The sequence below is a fragment of the Callionymus lyra genome, chromosome 18 (assembly GCF_982586985.1).
Source record: "Callionymus lyra chromosome 18, fCalLyr1.hap1.1, whole genome shotgun sequence".
In the NCBI taxonomy this organism is placed as follows: Eukaryota; Metazoa; Chordata; class Actinopteri; order Syngnathiformes; family Callionymidae; genus Callionymus; species Callionymus lyra.
Window position 1 is genome coordinate 17,753,567 of NC_141835.1, and position 16,121 is coordinate 17,769,687.

General features: G+C 39.8%; 4 protein-coding genes across 4 annotated transcripts; 1 reads left to right on the plus strand and 3 right to left on the minus strand.

The window, feature by feature from the left end:
* Window positions 1–98: 98 nt before the first annotated feature.
* cimip5 (ciliary microtubule inner protein 5) lies at window positions 99–806 on the minus strand. The gene is made up of 3 exons (XM_087779468.1): window positions 558–806; window positions 457–496; window positions 99–335 (listed from the first exon to the last, which is right to left on the minus strand). Exons 1-3 carry the CDS (start codon window positions 758–760, stop codon window positions 147–149), a joined length of 432 nt encoding a protein of 143 aa, XP_087635594.1. The 5' UTR covers window positions 761–806; the 3' UTR covers window positions 99–146.
* Window positions 807–2,510: 1,704 nt separating this feature from the next.
* Window positions 2,511–9,135, minus strand: LOC148060794 (SH2 domain-containing adapter protein F-like). The gene is made up of 8 exons (XM_087780334.1): window positions 8,964–9,135; window positions 7,997–8,246; window positions 7,810–7,911; window positions 7,424–7,586; window positions 6,533–6,781; window positions 6,285–6,459; window positions 5,853–5,972; window positions 2,511–3,306 (listed from the first exon to the last, which is right to left on the minus strand). Exons 2-8 carry the CDS (start codon window positions 8,240–8,242, stop codon window positions 3,120–3,122), a joined length of 1,242 nt encoding a protein of 413 aa, XP_087636460.1. The 5' UTR covers window positions 8,243–8,246; window positions 8,964–9,135; the 3' UTR covers window positions 2,511–3,119.
* Window positions 9,136–9,647: 512 nt separating this feature from the next.
* Window positions 9,648–13,248, minus strand: yju2 (YJU2 splicing factor homolog). The gene is made up of 8 exons (XM_087779746.1): window positions 13,040–13,248; window positions 12,818–12,918; window positions 11,506–11,650; window positions 11,296–11,430; window positions 11,047–11,228; window positions 10,814–10,961; window positions 10,364–10,547; window positions 9,648–10,282 (listed from the first exon to the last, which is right to left on the minus strand). Exons 1-8 carry the CDS (start codon window positions 13,061–13,063, stop codon window positions 10,173–10,175), a joined length of 1,029 nt encoding a protein of 342 aa, XP_087635872.1. The 5' UTR covers window positions 13,064–13,248; the 3' UTR covers window positions 9,648–10,172.
* A 1,745-nt stretch (window positions 13,249–14,993) lies between these two features.
* Window positions 14,994–15,941, plus strand: LOC148060796 (cocaine- and amphetamine-regulated transcript protein-like). Its single transcript, XM_087779934.1, has 3 exons — window positions 14,994–15,128; window positions 15,306–15,386; window positions 15,834–15,941. Exons 1-3 carry the CDS (start codon window positions 14,994–14,996, stop codon window positions 15,939–15,941), a joined length of 324 nt encoding a protein of 107 aa, XP_087636060.1.
* Window positions 15,942–16,121: the final 180 nt, after the last annotated feature.

Consider the following 16,121-nt stretch of genomic DNA (forward strand, 5'->3'; position numbering starts at 1 on the left):
CCTCACGCTTAAAAAACAAAAGTACAAAAAAACCATAGGAATATGAACACGCAATAAACTCCAGAGCAGCGTATGGCTTTACTTCATGGCTTCAAAAACATAGTGACGTAAATGTGTCGATACATGAGGTGGAAAGTCTTTTTCTGTCAGGACTCCATCCCTGGGTCCGGCTCCTCTTGGCGTCCAAACCCGAGCAGCAGTCGGTCCAGTCGGATCAGCTCGCTCCCCAGTGGGGTCGACAGTCGGCTGCCGAAAGCCTGGTTGCTGGTGTTGGGGACCTGGTTGGAGAAGAGGGGCACCGTGGCGGGCAGAGGGTCCTCGGCCTTCGGCTGACCCTGCAGACACAGAGTGAAGAGGAGACGCTCAATTATGGAAGGAATTCCTTCACCTTCCATGTTACTTTAGATACATTATTTTTAAAGTCAATTTAATGGTAAAAAAAAAAAAAAAACTCACCAGGTGATCGAAGTTCCTGAGGAAGCCCCAGTTCTTCTCCCTGGAAACCACCACATATTCAGTCAGAACGAAGGCTTACTCATTGGATTTTAATTCCTCACCATTCCTGCACGGTTCTCCTCTCACTCCACACCATCTCTCTCCAGACTCTGTCCCGCGTGACTTGATCCACTGGCGTCGCGGTTTTATTATTTGGTTCCGATTTTAACCGACCAGTGTCCTCGGGTGACCCGTTTGTGTCCGAGGTTCTGTCCGGGAGCCGGTAACCCGCCGAGGTAACGCGGCGGATATGATTCAGCTCCATAGACGCAAATTGAAGATTTTTTGGGGGTAAATTCCGTTGAACTGGATCCACGCAAATCACAGCCGGCGCCACTTTCACCAGCGTGTTTTGTGTTACCATGGAAACGTTGCGTAATATACATCACGGGGCGATCTTAAAGCTCAACCTCTCAGGGCCAGGTTACAGGTCTTCAAGGCGTTGTGATAACCGCAAATATCTATTTGAAAACGGAGCTATTGGTGAACTAAATACCTACATACATTTACCACAATATAGTGTCAATAACAATCCTATGTATTCTGTTAAAATAATGTAAACATTTTTTTTACATATACGTTTCTGACTGATTTGGGCCAAACGAATGAAAGTTAATTTTAATATACCTTCGAAAACGTTTTTTTTCTCAACCTTCTTGTCTATTAAGCGCAGTGTTGTGGTCACGTGGTCAGGGCGCTTTAAACATCTCTTGTAAGCCAGAGGTACTTGGCAAGGCCTCGAGCAGATCATCACTTGGGCAAGATTGATCTTCAAGCCTGTTAAATCCAGGTCCTGAGCCTAAAGGAAAGGAAAAGCAGCTGACCACTTGTGTTTCATGCTTGGAGACACCAGGATTCCAACAGTTTAAGAGAAGTCAGTGGAAAGCCTTGGCAAGCTCTTACAACTTCCAGGCATGGCACTTGCAATGACCTCAAAACATGGCTCTCTGTAGTAGACAAGTCAGAACTTCCTGGCAAGTTTAAGGCCTGGATCGACCAGCATGGCATCCTCCCTCGTCTCCTCTTCTGGCCATTGCTTAACTATGAAGTCCCAGTTACCGTGGAGAGCTTTGAGCTGGAGATCAGTCGATTTCTGTACAAGTTGCTGGGCCTGCCAAGGAGTCTCGGTAGCATTACTTTCTTCGGCCATTCCACCAAGTTACAGCTTCCTCTTCAGCAGTCAGGCAGAGGAGTTCAAGGTCACCCCGAGCCAGAGAAGTCCTGCTTTACCGAGACTCGATTGATACCGAGGTCTCCTCAGCAGGGGAAGAGGTCAGGACAGGAGGAAAGTGTCCAGTAGTCCAGGCAGAGGCAAGGCTGCAGCACATCGACCACTGGGCGGACGGGATTCGGCAACAATTCTTAACCGTGCTACAGTAGAGCCAGTGGAAAGGAGAAGTGAAAACTCATCCAGGAGGAGGTACGAGCAGATGTGGAGGACGCTCGCTTCAGAGGAATGGTGGCCATGTCCAAGCAGGTCTTGCTGAACGGAAGTGGACAGTGTCACATCATAATGACACACACGTGAATCCTAAAGAACCGTAGCACATAACTTTTCGCCAATGCTGAGTGTCAAATACTGCCCCCTGCTGGGTGGCGAGCGCATTAACTTTTCTCAGTGGAAAGAGTAACCCATAGAGACAGCCTGTAGAGGGCAGAGCTCTAATGAAGTAGAATCTTATCTTAAATTCATCTAGTGCAACATATAAATTGCATTTTATTACAGTGTGTGATGTTTATATAGTGTCTTTATTCCTTGTGTGTATACTTTTGTGTTTCTCTTGATCCATTAACACAATTTGCACATATTTCTACGGTTATTAATAGAGGACATAACTTCTACTCCTTACAAACAAACCGCAAAAACTGCAACAGATCATCGTAGCAAGAGTCGGCATTTGTTTGGCCTGTGCAAAGTTTAGTATTTTTCAAAAAGTCTTATCTTTTGTTTTGACTCAGTGAAAAAATGGTTGACAGACAGATTTTTTCTCTTTTGTTTAAAGACACGATAAAAGTATGAAACAGACATCACTTTAATTTTCAAGCAAACTTTTCAGTCCTTATATAAAACAGCACAGTAAATAAGCCACAAGCTTTTCCATAAAACGCCGGCGATCTGAATCTCTACGCTAGTATTGCAGGAGTCTTGTCAGGTGAGGCACGAGCAGCTCGGGATATTTCTCCGCACGTAACAAGAACCGAGGAGGGAAACTGCAAGACGCGAGGCTACAGCATCGGAACATTCATGCGGACGGATCGTCCAGGAGTCACGTTTGGTCAGAAGGATAATAACAGTGCACGTTTACTACTGCATCTTCTACTGTCTAGCTCTATTAAAGGTTTACCTTTTTTTTTGTCTCACTGAAAACAACACACATCGTGGTAAAAGTGTTTGAAAAACCTTGACTTAAAATACTTTGCAATCAATCCCAGAAAGACAGTTTTCTCCACAGGCACCAGTCTCTTCTTAGCTGCCTTTACTTACTGAAGTCACTGAAAACTTAAATAGTGTTTAAGCATTTGAGCTAGAAGGCGTTGAAAATTAAAGGAAATTATATTTGGGTACGTGTTGAGTGTATATCATGGATCAGTAGCACCAGAGGACCAACAGGAGCGAGTCAGTGTCAGAGGGTCTGCACTATGACGGGGTACAGCAGGGACATGTGCTCGGCTCCTCGGATAGGCAGCTTGTGTGTCGTGTAGAAGTGGACGACCTCTGGGATGGTGGCGAAGGGAGGGCTGTTCTCCCCGAGCACGTAGCGGCCGTCTGCGCACTGAGTCAACTTCATGTGCATGAAACCTTTGCAACTCCTGAAAGACATGGAAAATATATTAACACATTTACCAGATACTGTAGTATTTAAGAAGGCTGTACAAACTAAATAAATTATTTACTTACAAGTGGGGGTTTAATCGTTTACATTTTTTTCTGTGTAGTCGTGGATTGCAAGAGATGTGTAACTGGTTTGCTGCGAGTCTCTGAAAAGTATTGCTCCTCAAGTCTCCGAAAGTATTGTTCCGAGAGTATCCGAAAGTATTGCCGCGAGAGTCTCCGAAAGTATTGCCCCGAGAGTCTACGAAAGTATTGCCGCGAGAGTCTCCGAAAGTATTGCTCCGAGAGTTTCCGAAAGTATTCCTCCGCGAGTCTCCGAAAGTATTGTTCCGATAGTCTTTGAAAGTATTGTTCCGGTAGTCTCTGAAAGTATTGCTGCAAGAGTCTCCGAAAGTATTGCTGCAAGAGTCTCCGAAAGTATTGTTCCGATAGTCTCCGAAAGTATTGCCCGAGAGTCTACGAAAGTATTGCCGCGAGAGTCTCCGAAAGTATTGCTCCGAGAGTCTCCGAAAGTATTGCTCCGAGAGTCTCCGAAAGTATTGCTACGAGAGTCTCCGAAAAGTATTGCTCCGAGAGTCTCCGAAAGTATTGCTGCGAGAGTCTCCGAAAGTATTGCTCCGGGTCTACGAAAGTATTGCTGCAAGAGTCTCCGAAAGTATTGTACCGATAGTCTCCGAAAGTATTGCCGCGAGAGTCTCCGAAAGTATTGCCGCGAGAGTCTCCGAAAGTATTGCTCCGAGAGTCTCCGAAAGTATTGCTCCGAGAGTCTCCGAAAGTATTGCTCCGCGAGTCTCCGAAAGTATTGTTCCGGTAGTCTCTGAAAGTATTGCTGCAAGAGTCTCCGAAAGTATTGTTCCGATAGTCTCCGAAAGTATTGCCCGAGAGTCTACGAAAGTATTGCCGCGAGAGTCTCCGAAAGTATTGCTCCGAAAGTATTGCTCCGAGAGTCTCCGAAAGTATTGCTCCGAGAGTCTCCAAAAAGTATAGCTCCGAGAGTCTCCGAAAGTATTGCTCCGATAGTCTCCGAAAGTATTGTTGCGAGAGTCTACGAAAGTATTGCTGCGAGAGTCTCCGAAAGTATTGCTGCGAGAGTCTCCGAAAGTATTGCTGCGAGAGTCTCCGAAAGTATTGCTCCGATAGTCTCCGAAAGTATTGCTCCGAGAGTCTACGAAAGTATTGCTGCGAGAGTCTACGAAAGTATTGCTCCGAGAGTCTCCGAAAGTATTGCTCCGCGAGTCTCCGAAAGTATTGTTCCGATAGTCTTTGAAAGTATTGTTCCGGTAGTCTCTGAAAGTATTGCTGCAAGAGTCTCCGAAAGTATTGTTCCGATAGTCTCCGAAAGTATTGCCCGAGAGTCTACGAAAGTATTGCCGCGAGAGTCTCCGAAAGTATTGCTCCGAGAGTCTCCGAAAGTATTGCTCCGAGAGTCTCCGAAAGTATTGCTACGAGAGTCTCCGAAAAGTATAGCTCTGAGAGTCTCCGAAAGTATTGCTGCGAGAGTCTCTGAAAGTATTGCTCCGGGTCTACGAAAGTATTGCTGCAAGAGTCTCCGAAAGTATTGTTCCGATAGTCTCCGAAAGTATTGCCGCGAGAGTCTCCGAAAGTATTGCCGCGAGAGTCTCCGAAAGTATTGCTCCGAGAGTCTCCGAAAGTATTGCTCCGAGAGTCTCCGAAAGTATTGCTCCGCGAGTCTCCGAAAGTATTGTTCCGATAGTCTTTGAAAGTATTGTTCCGGTAGTCTCTGAAAGTATTGCTGCAAGAGTCTCCGAAAGTATTGTTCCGATAGTCTCCGAAAGTATTGCCGCGAGAGTCTCCGAAAAGTATAGCTCCGAGAGTCTCCGAAAGTATTGCTCCGATAGTCTCCGAAAGTATTGTTGCGAGAGTCTACGAAAGTATTGCTGCGAGAGTCTCCGAAAGTATTGCTGCGAGAGTCTCCGAAAGTATTGCTCTGATAGTCTCCGAAAGTATTGCTCCGATAGTCTCCAAAAGTATTGCTGCGAGAGTCTACGAAAGTATTGCTGCGAGAGTCTACGAAAGTATTGCTGCGAGAGTCTACGAAAGTATTGCTCCGAGAGTCTACGAAAGTATTGCTCCGAGAGTCTCCGAAAGTATATGAAACCCTGTACAAGTATTGTACATTAAACAAGTATGTATGAATAACATTGTCGTACTTTTAACAATGGTTCATAAAGCTTGTGAGTGATTGCTGTCAATGTCTCAAAACGTTATTGAAACCACTGGCACGAGTCCCGGTCACATGATCCAAATACACACACCTCATTGGTCAACAGTAGCTCCGGCTATTGATTTTTAAAAATGGTTATGAATCGTTATATGTTTACACATTGTGTTACAAATAAGATAGGCACAATGATAGGTAACAGGTACAATGTTATCATGTTAACAAGATTCAAAAGGTGATTAATGAGCGAGTGAAAGATAACATATTATACAGAGACTTATTCTAGAGTGGAGTACATTTAAAATTTTACTCGATTGTGATAAAATAGTACAAGATTTCTACCTGAGCGAGAGGGAGAAGTCGTTCTGGCTGGTTTGGCTTTTCCTCACAAGATAGGAGCTCTCCTTACACAGAGTGAGCAGAGTCTCTGCCTCGGCCCGACTCAGGGCTCCGTGGTACCATCTACAGGTGACAAGCAACACATGCATTAATTCAAACAGTCATCTTTAATTTATTTATATTGCCTGCATGTCCCCTTTTCTTTCAGAAGCCAAAATCTAATTTCAGAGTATCAAAAATAGTTATTTATTCATTTATACCTTGATTATTATACAGATATAAAAAAAATATGGAATCTGCCAAGTATGTAGCTCTGCCATTCCAACACTAGATGGCGTAATCATTCACCTCTACAACAAACCGCATTGAACTTCACATCTATTGACGTTTTTGAAACGTTTCCTCTGCTTGTGAAATCGAAGAAAAGGTCCTCACACTTGACTCTCCAAGGGCAGAAAGGGATCCACTCTCTCCCCCAAGGCAGGAAGTGTATCAACGCCCAGGCGCAGTGTGCTGGAATCAGACAAGAAACTCGAGCCACCCGCCTTGGCAAGTCGGATGTGCTCCGTCTGAACACGTGAGCGCTCTCGTTCCGCTCCCTCGAACTGAACTATAGTCAAAGTAGAGAACGTGATGAACAACCAAACGGAAAGGCTTCTATGTAGAGACGGAGGTGAAAGTACCAGCCAGTGCTTTGGAGATGTTGTCCTTCTTCCACTCCCAGGGCTGGTCGTACTCGTCTGCCGGCCTCTCATCGTTCTGGGGGAGGCGACTCTCCCTGGTGTCCAGCGTGGAAAGACCCGCATCCAACCACTGATGCACATGTGCTGAAGGAGCAGCTCTGCGACCGGCTCGAGCCTTCTCCTCATATGGGTTATCATACAACTGACCTCCATCTCCACTGCCGGATCGACCACTCCTGTGATGCATTTCTAAAACAAGGGGAAAGAAATGGAAGGTTCCAGTACTTGGGTTGTTGCATTTAGATGATTGTAAAATAAGAAATAAAACCATTGACACAATGTGCACCTGTTTAGTAACCTCATTTGTATTTTGACAAAACTAAATCAACAAGACCTCCGCTTGAAAATATGCTTCTGACGCCCCCAGTGTCAGAAAATTGAAACTACAGTTCTTACTTTTTTTTTTTTTTTTAAATGTTCCACCATCATCATTCACAGCAATTGTGTTAACATTGGTTTACAAAACAAGATAAAGACCGTTGTGGAAAGTTGAAAAGGTCTCTCAGTACTTCATATGACAACACGGTCTCAGTTTGGTGGTCGCATGACAGTCAGAATCAAAATAGACAGGTTTTACAGATAAAGTTAAGTCTTGAGGATAACTTTAAAATAATAGCTACAGAGTTCTACTACGCGAATTATGAATGTTTAAAATTAAATCAATCATAAGGAAAGGAAGAAAACATTAATTAAAAAAAAACAATAACATTTTATTGGGTGCATTACTTTAAGGAGTAGTAAATGAAAGACAGACTGACTAAATAATAGTTGATCATTTTTTTAAGTCTCTTGTCTGTCTCTCATTAAACGTGAATTGATCTTATTTCTCACCTGAAATTATCCTTTGGGCCTCAAATGGCTCCATATAGCTGCAGCAGTCTGCTGGTGCGGATTTGGGCTCCCGGGTTTGTCGGACTCTCGGGTCTGGTTGGGCGTCAAACGGATCGGAGTAATCTGTATCAGCATCCGACGCTAGTGGGGCCGAGGGCACCACCTGAGGGAGGAGATCGACATGCAGGAATTCAAATGCAGTGTCCACTTAAAAGTTTTGAATTATGTCATTCAAGAATTAAATGTGTTACATGTTGATACTCTAATTAACTTTTCTTAACAAATAAATTAATCAAAATATAACATGTACTGTTGAACAATAATGTAAAATAGCTTTAGGTTAACTCTTAAAAGTTTATTCCATGTGTAATTAAATCGTTCCTTACAGGTTCTTCATGAAGAGTCACTGGACTCAGCTGTGTTTTGCTGTGGCCAAACTCCTGAGAATCCACTTTTATTAACCTGTGTTTAGGAGAAACCACCTTCACCTACAAAGACAAGCATGTAGAAAAATAAGATGACATGTTAAGCACATCACAAAGTGTTCATAATAGAAAATAATCATCATCCTACCTCGGCACTCGTAGGCAAAGCTGAACCAAATGCAGGGAAAGAGGGCAGACTTAACGTTGTACCGCATGGACTGAAAGTGCCATTTGAGTGATCCTTATCAGAGCACTGGTACGGATCCTCGAAATCAAGCTCCTTTTGAGCTCTGTAGGCCCGGAGGATCTCGCTCTCGCTGTAATCTGGCCGAGGGGGCTGTGGAGGGTCACGCTTGGTGCCAAAATTGAGGTAATCCTTCAGCCACTTTGCCATGGATCTAAAAATAAAAAATAAATGGCAGCGATGTTTATTGATTCACAGATCAAAATTGTATCATAAATGAAATAGTAACAAGATTTAAATTCAAATAATAAAACTAATAATAACGGACAAGCCAGTAGAGTTGTATTTAAAATCTCTTTTTTATTTCTAAAGTATTAAATAAACAGTTGGTGTCTGGGTAAAGAGGCACATGACACAGATTTAGAAGACTGGGATTGAAATATCACCTTCTATAGTTGCTGTCAAGGTGTTACCAATGAAAAAGTAATATTAACACCATAATATCTGCATATTTATTATCCCTTTACATTAGATTATCTGCGATTAAAGGCATTAAGAAAGAGAAAGTGTTTTAATATGCATTATATTGGGGGCTTTACGTTTAATATCCAACAAAATCAAATCTTACATACAGTGGTTTAATAGAAATTTCAATCCTTTCAAGAGAACAAACGTGTGTCCATGTTGGTCAATGGGTCAGTTGTTGTGTTTATGCTAACCAGTTAGCCATTGATCGATCCAGTAAAGCTTTAAGCATTAGTTTTAATATTTTTCATTGACATCCAAACTGAGTTTAGGTTATTATTTTAAATTCGCTAAACGAGTATACAAATAGTAGCAAAATAAAAGTTGCAGAGTGGCCGGTGTGTCAATGGGCCAATGCTACGTTAGCATAGTTAGCTAACGATGCCGCAGACTTCTTGAATCTCACCCGCTTTCTTTGCATTGACGGTTTCCCGCTGTATTCGTCTGGTGACCATCCGGCGTCCTGGCGTCAATGTGAGTCCAGATGAAAACGGTTCGAGTCGAACCTGGAGTCCCCTCAGAAAGACACAGGTCGGTCCGCTTGTGTTGTGAGCAGGACCAGAGCAGGGAACGAGCGGAACCAGTGGGTTCAAGGGGAGGAGCCTCGTCTTTCTTGGGACAACGTATAGTACAAGTAGTTGACAAAACAATAGCTGTAAAATAACGTTATATAATGACATTTTTCAGATAATAACGAGGATTAAATGTTCTTAATTTACTTTTAACTCAAATGTTAAACAGCGTGTGATATGTATTTTTTCTTACGTTACTTTATCAGCCATATTTCATATTAAATAACAATAAGAATCCTTCATAATGTTCCTACCGTTATTTATTTGTGGTTAATATAAGAACAATTATTGCCAAAGTGAACCACAAATGGCATATATAACAATACAATACTTTCTTTTGAAAAAGAAATGTAAATGTATTTATTATCGTTTTAATTGTTTGATTACAAGTTATATGAATGTCATGTTTGTTCCTCCGTGTAAACAAAGTATTTCAAATATCTTCTGATAATCTTGCATCCAATTATTTCATACATATGGTCTTGAATATACATTTTATGACCCTTATCAGACTGAAAAGAAAATAACCATTTATTTTTGTTACACAGCTGTGGCACTGAAACATTCTCAAATGTGCACATTTGAAGAAACCAAAATCGTACAGATAACCATTTAGTTATTTTTATGGACATAGAGAATTATATTTGTGAGGAATACAAATTCAACACACAGAGTGGACAAGGTCTTGCTAATCAATGCTCAGAGGTTTTATTATACAGCAAAAATGATCCCAAAAATAGATGATTTTTTTTTTGTTGAGATGATCAGACATTGGGATACAAGTTTTCAAGCAATCATAATATCAAATAACTTTTACATTTCAAATACACAAAGGGGTCAACAATTGTTGTTGGGGCACACATGTTTTTTTATTTAATTTTCATAATCACTTTTTAAAATATGGAGGTAAGATTAGAAATGTACATTTTTTCAAATGCTTCGTTACATGTCCATTATTTTACCTGAAAAAAAGGAAAACTATAATGGAATAAGTACATTGACGAAACGAAAACCTTTTTTTTTCCATTGCCAGTGCTTCAGCATTATTCGCTTTCGTTGCTGTCACTGTCTGAATAAGCCCCCAGGAGGCTCAAAGAGGACGAACCATTCTGTGGGGCAGCAGGCGTTGGATCATTTCCGGACTTCTTTACAACTGTATTGGGAAAAAATGTTTTTTGTAAATACTGAATAACCGAACTTCTAGATTGTTTGCAAGAAACATCTGCTTTATTACCTGGTTGCGATGTGTTGACAGGACGCACCAATGCCGGACTTGATTTGGTGACTCCTGACGATGAAGCTGCCGCCGCCGATGCCGTCTTTTTCCGCACAAGTCCTACTAAAGGACCACCAGCTCCGAGAGAGCCCACACTGCGTTCCCAGCTCTCGATCTTTGGCTTTTTCACTGCTCCATTTTCCTGAAAGAATTTTTGCTTAAAATAACTGACTGGACAGGAAGCACACATGGAGAACATGTTTAGGTTGTCATTGAGAGCTACTAGATCAAGTACAAGATTAGATGGTAACCCAAGTAAACAATATAAACATTCAAGATGTCATGATGCTATGCAACAATCTACTACAATCTATTAAAACGGTTGTTGGAAAATGATTAGTTACTGCCACTCAATTATTCAGCAAACAAATTCCACTCTCTAAATAATAAAAAAAAACCCATCTGTACCTGTGTTTCTCCTGGCTTGTCTTCAGTGAGAATATCTGTTGGATTTTCAGAAATGGACCTCTTCAGCGGGTTCTTGCTGCTGCAATTCTCTTCTTCATCTGAATCTGGATCTTTGATTCTTTTCACCTGCACACACTCCAGCATCTCCCTATGAAATAATGAGTAAATACATTCATGAGACTTGTCGTGCGGATGTCATGTGTCAAAAGGAAATTTCTAATCCAAGCGCTCACTTGAGTTCTCGTTCATCCTCGTCTTTCGCCCTCGCTTGTTCCCTCTTCTCGAACTCCCTGTATTGGTCAATCATTCCCTCAAAATCTACCCGAGCCTGCCTCTGGTTCAACTCTTTCAGCTCCTGAAGGTTTTCCAGCACCTCCATCTCCATTTTGGAATCCCGTGTACGATTTTCCAACACCTGTTTGAGAACAACACAAGTTTAAACTGTAAGGCCTGCAGTGGACGCTGATTATTTAAGCACAAACCTTCATAGGATTGTTCATCTCCTCGTCCTCCCTCTCCTGCTGGACTCTCTTCTCCTCCTCCTCCAACAGCTTCTCTGCCTGGAAGTTTCGTGTGGCACCATGCTCCATGGCATAGTCTGTGTTTTCCGGATCAGTCTAAGGACCCCTCCAGAAATTATTTCCCATAATACTATAACGTAGACCATAACTATATCCAAAAGTATGACTCACCTTAAACGTGATCTCAGCAAGACAACGGGTACATTTGATGTAGAATCGGAAAATAGCCAGTCCCATATAAAGTTCATTCATAACGGTCTCTTTGCGTGCATTGAACTTTTTGCCCTTGTAGATGTACTCGCCGCATGTTTTACATCTGAAAAAAATCATTTTAACCAATTAATTAATGCATGATCATCAAATCTACATGAGACAAAACGAAACGCAAAGACCAGATTTTCTTGATTTTTTCATAAACATTTTTAATCGACTTTTCTCATTTTACCTGAACATTCTATAAATATTTGAAACCAATAATTGAATAGTAAGGATCAAACAAACTTTAAAGTGAGCCCTAAATGTTAGTTGGCATGAGTTAGGTATGCGTGTATTTTCCTCTTATATATCGGCAGTGGTCAATCAGCCCGTTTCACGTTCGATCACACTAAATCTAAATAGCTGCCTTATCGCTGTATTCACCGTTCAACTGCGTTCGCCTTGTGTCACCACTTTTCACCAATGCTGATGATATAGAACACACTTGCTAGTTTATGTAGAATACTGACATTTTCAGATTGATTAAGAATACACGCTACACATCTCTGACAACATTTTCCTATTTTTCACTAGTCAAAACTTACTCGAATAACATTTTAGATGAGTAAAACACTATTTGGAATCCCCATTATATTATAAATTAGACATTTATCTGTGAGACTGCAAAATATATTTCAAATTGATCGATTTGCACATTGTTTTCTTTAAACAACTTGTACTATAGTACAAGTTGTTTAAATTTACAGTATATATATTTAAACAACTTATGGTGTATTTGTTCAATCTGGGATTTTAATTTTCTTTCTTTTATGCATATTTTTAGAGCCAATTTCTTTCTACTTGAACTTTTACAATTGAGAAATTACAATATTATTACAAAATAAACGAGTTGTTATGTTTCTTTGTTTAGCAAGCTTTCCAATGATACGAACCTTTTTAAAATGTATTAAATATTATAAGTTATGACATTTTGAAAGTCCGCTTCAACAAAATGGTCACAAAATAAAATAGTGACCCCATTGACTTAGTATTGAGGAGGTTACCCAGAAATGTGTGTATTTTCACGGGTTATTATACACCATAACATTAATATTTATCAGAGGAAAATGTTACTTATATCATTGGAATCGTCTTTACAAGATCTTTAAAGTGATACTGGTTTCATAGGAATCAACTTATCTCTAAAATGTTAAACACGTCACTATGAGATTGAGAGGTTGTTACGTTTATAACCCGTGTTAAATTCATTACTATCAAATAAACTTACCTCATATTAAACGGTGCCATCAATCTGACAACATACTGTCGATCTTTAGGGAGTTTTAGTTTGGGGATTTTAGCAGGGTCGAAATCCGGAGGGTAGTATTTCTGTGAATATGAAACATTGGTGAGTAAATAAGCATTTAAGTAGATCGGACACAGATCAGAAATACTATACCACAATAAAAAAATAAATATATTTTAGATGTAACCAGTAACAGATACTTACGTTCAACACTTTTCTTTCAGACATGGCTGCACTTTAAACGACTGTGTAGAGGAGTTTTCTGTATTTGTGAAACGTGCTAACCAGTAACCACTAGCAGGCTAACATATAAACTTCCGGCCTCAGCCCATTCATTTCCGTTTCTCTACTAGGAGTACTGGCCTCTTGCGGCAAGGATGTGTAACTACAACATCTCGCTGAACCTTCCCCAGAGAGGAAACACACTTTTACAACAGCAGCACAATTGAAAATAAAGTGCAAGGAAAAAAAGAAATAATAAAAGAGATAATAAAATAAAATAAAACGATCTTAAAAATATACAAATTATTTACAATATTAGAAAATTAACACTATAAATAAAATAAAATAAAATAAAATAAAATAAAATAAAATAAAATAAAATAAAATAAAATAAAATAAAATAAAATAAAATAAAATAAAATAAAATAAAATAAAATAAAATAAAAACACACGAGAAGAAAAACACACTACGGATTAACATCAGGATATTTAATTAGAGAGTTAAATATCCTGACACCAGTTGGGATGAAGGACCTTCTAAAACGCTCCGTCCTACACTGGGGGTGCCTGAGCCTGCCACTGAAGGAGCTCAGATAAGATAAGGTGATGGTGATATAATATATGACACAATATATTCAAATGCATTTTTATTTATTTCACCATTATTAAAAGCACATATGTTTAATGTAACACATGTCAACCACATGAAATTCTTTTCTGTTCTTTAAAAAAATATTTTATCATGCCAGAGTAATATTGTCAGTAAATTAAACATTAGTCGTAGATTTTTGCATTCAACGTTCAAACGTTTTATTGATAGACATTGCATTTTTAAACCAGATAAAAGTAAAGACAATACAACCTGATGTATGTATAAGAAGTATTTATTTCCATTTAATATTCTATTCATAAGCTTTAGAACAGGGGTCACCAGCTCTTGTGTTTGTTACACACTTCTGAAATAATCTAACACTATTTAATACTACTTTAATACACTCATTTTTATTATCTCTCACTAATTATAACTGACTGAATGTCTCAACCCTGCATATAACAAGTTACAGATTTATAAGGGTATTAGTCTCTTTTTATGCTTTATTTTATTGCCTTTTTGTGGATGTTCTTTACAAATATAAACACATCTCAAAATCTAAATTGAGTGTATAAAAAGAATATTACAAAATAAAATGAAAACTGTCGCTTATTTAGCTTTATTTAATAATATAACACAAAATTATTGAATAATCTAATAATAAACAATACATTAACAATGTAAGCTTATTTATAAATTAGTTTTTTTAATTGTTTTCCCTTAATTTATTCATCGATTATTGGTGACGTATTTCGAGTAGAATTTAGTTCAAACTGACTTTTCTAAAGGGTTTTTAAGTCAGCACACACATAAATGCTCCATTTCTATTCAGGAGTGGTGACCTCCGAATTAAATTGGAGGGTCACTGCAGATTGGTGTCAATGCAGGTCAAAACGAGTTGTGCTCAGCTTTATTGGAAAGCGATGACATAAGTCTAAATTAATGAGTTGGCACAGATTGGAAACCAAAGGTTCTATTTACCGAATGATCCACCGTCAGGATGTGATGTGTGTTACAACAGCGCCGCTTCCTACCACTTGACCTGTCGGACTCACTGCCCTGATGGCGGCTGGTCACAAAGGTGACTCGGGTCATCACTGACCAATTTGTTGCATTAAGACGAGAGCAGTTATATATGAATAGTGTGTTAAACTTTCTATCTTTCTAATCTTCCTCCGGTAATCACAGATACAAAGGTGGTGAACGTCTTTGTCAACATTTCCCATTAATATTTCAGAGGCGGCTGATGTCAACCATGCCTCTATAAAAGGCTCCTTGTCCAGAATCTCCACATCCTGACCAGACTCACAGATTCTCTTCAACTCCTCCAGTTGTGGATTCAGCATGAAGGTCAGTGTCCAGGCTCTCTTGGCTGCGACCTGCTGTTGCGCCTACTTGTGGCTGGTCTGTGCTGAGGACTCCTCTCTGGAGACGCGCTCCCTGGACTACACCATCAAGGCTCAACAGGAAAAAGACCTGGTGAGAGATTAACCCTTTTCTAAAAATCTACTATTTTCCCAGTTTATTCAGGTTTGATAGACAGTTTTCTTTATGCTCCTTCTTTCTTTATTATTCCATATTTTCTCCTGAATTCTATGGGAATCCTCTTATAAGCTATAAAATTATCCACCAATTAAACTTTTTTTTTCTCCGCAGATTGATGCTTTACAAGAAGTTCTGGAGAAATTGAGGAGCAAAGAGATGCCGTCTGAGAAAAAGCTGGGCTGGCTGCCGTCGGTAAGAATTCAAGGACAAGAATGACAAAATAAGAAATGACAACAGGCTGTTTACTTGTTTGATTGGAAAGATATGTTTTAAGGCTGATGTGTCTTTCTTTTCTTCAAAATGTCAATTCAAGTCAAACTACATCTATAAGTGCAGATTAATACCAGATGTAAGTAAGTAGGTAAATTATATTTATAGTGCGCTTTTCAAGACACAAAGTGCTATCAATCAAAACAATACTCAATAAAAAATATACTTAAAAGGTCAAGATAACACCGAGACAAACATAGGAGTTCCAGAAAATCAAGGAAAAGCCTGAACAAATAAAAATGTCTTTAGATGTTTCTTAAAGGAGTCAGTAGATCCATCAAGCGCAAAGAGAGAGGAAGATCGTTCCAAAGCTTAGGAAAGATTAGAAGATTAAGTGACTGATCATGATTTAAATTGACTTTATTTCAGTGTGATGCGGGGGAGCCGTGTGCCGTGCGTAAAGGATCTCGCATCGGGACGCTGTGCAGCTGCCCTCGAGCGACATCGTGTAACTTTTATGTTCTGAAGTGCTTGTGAGATCCTCGGTTCATAACGGTGTCTGTTAGTTACAGAATCAACATGTCTTGGCTTCTGTTCTGTACGGATGATACATCAATGTTCATTTTTAACCCATTTATGATTGTTAAATGTGAAACGAAATCAGCATTTGTGCACTTAGAGGTAGTAGAAAAACTATATATAAATGTTCAGCTGTTA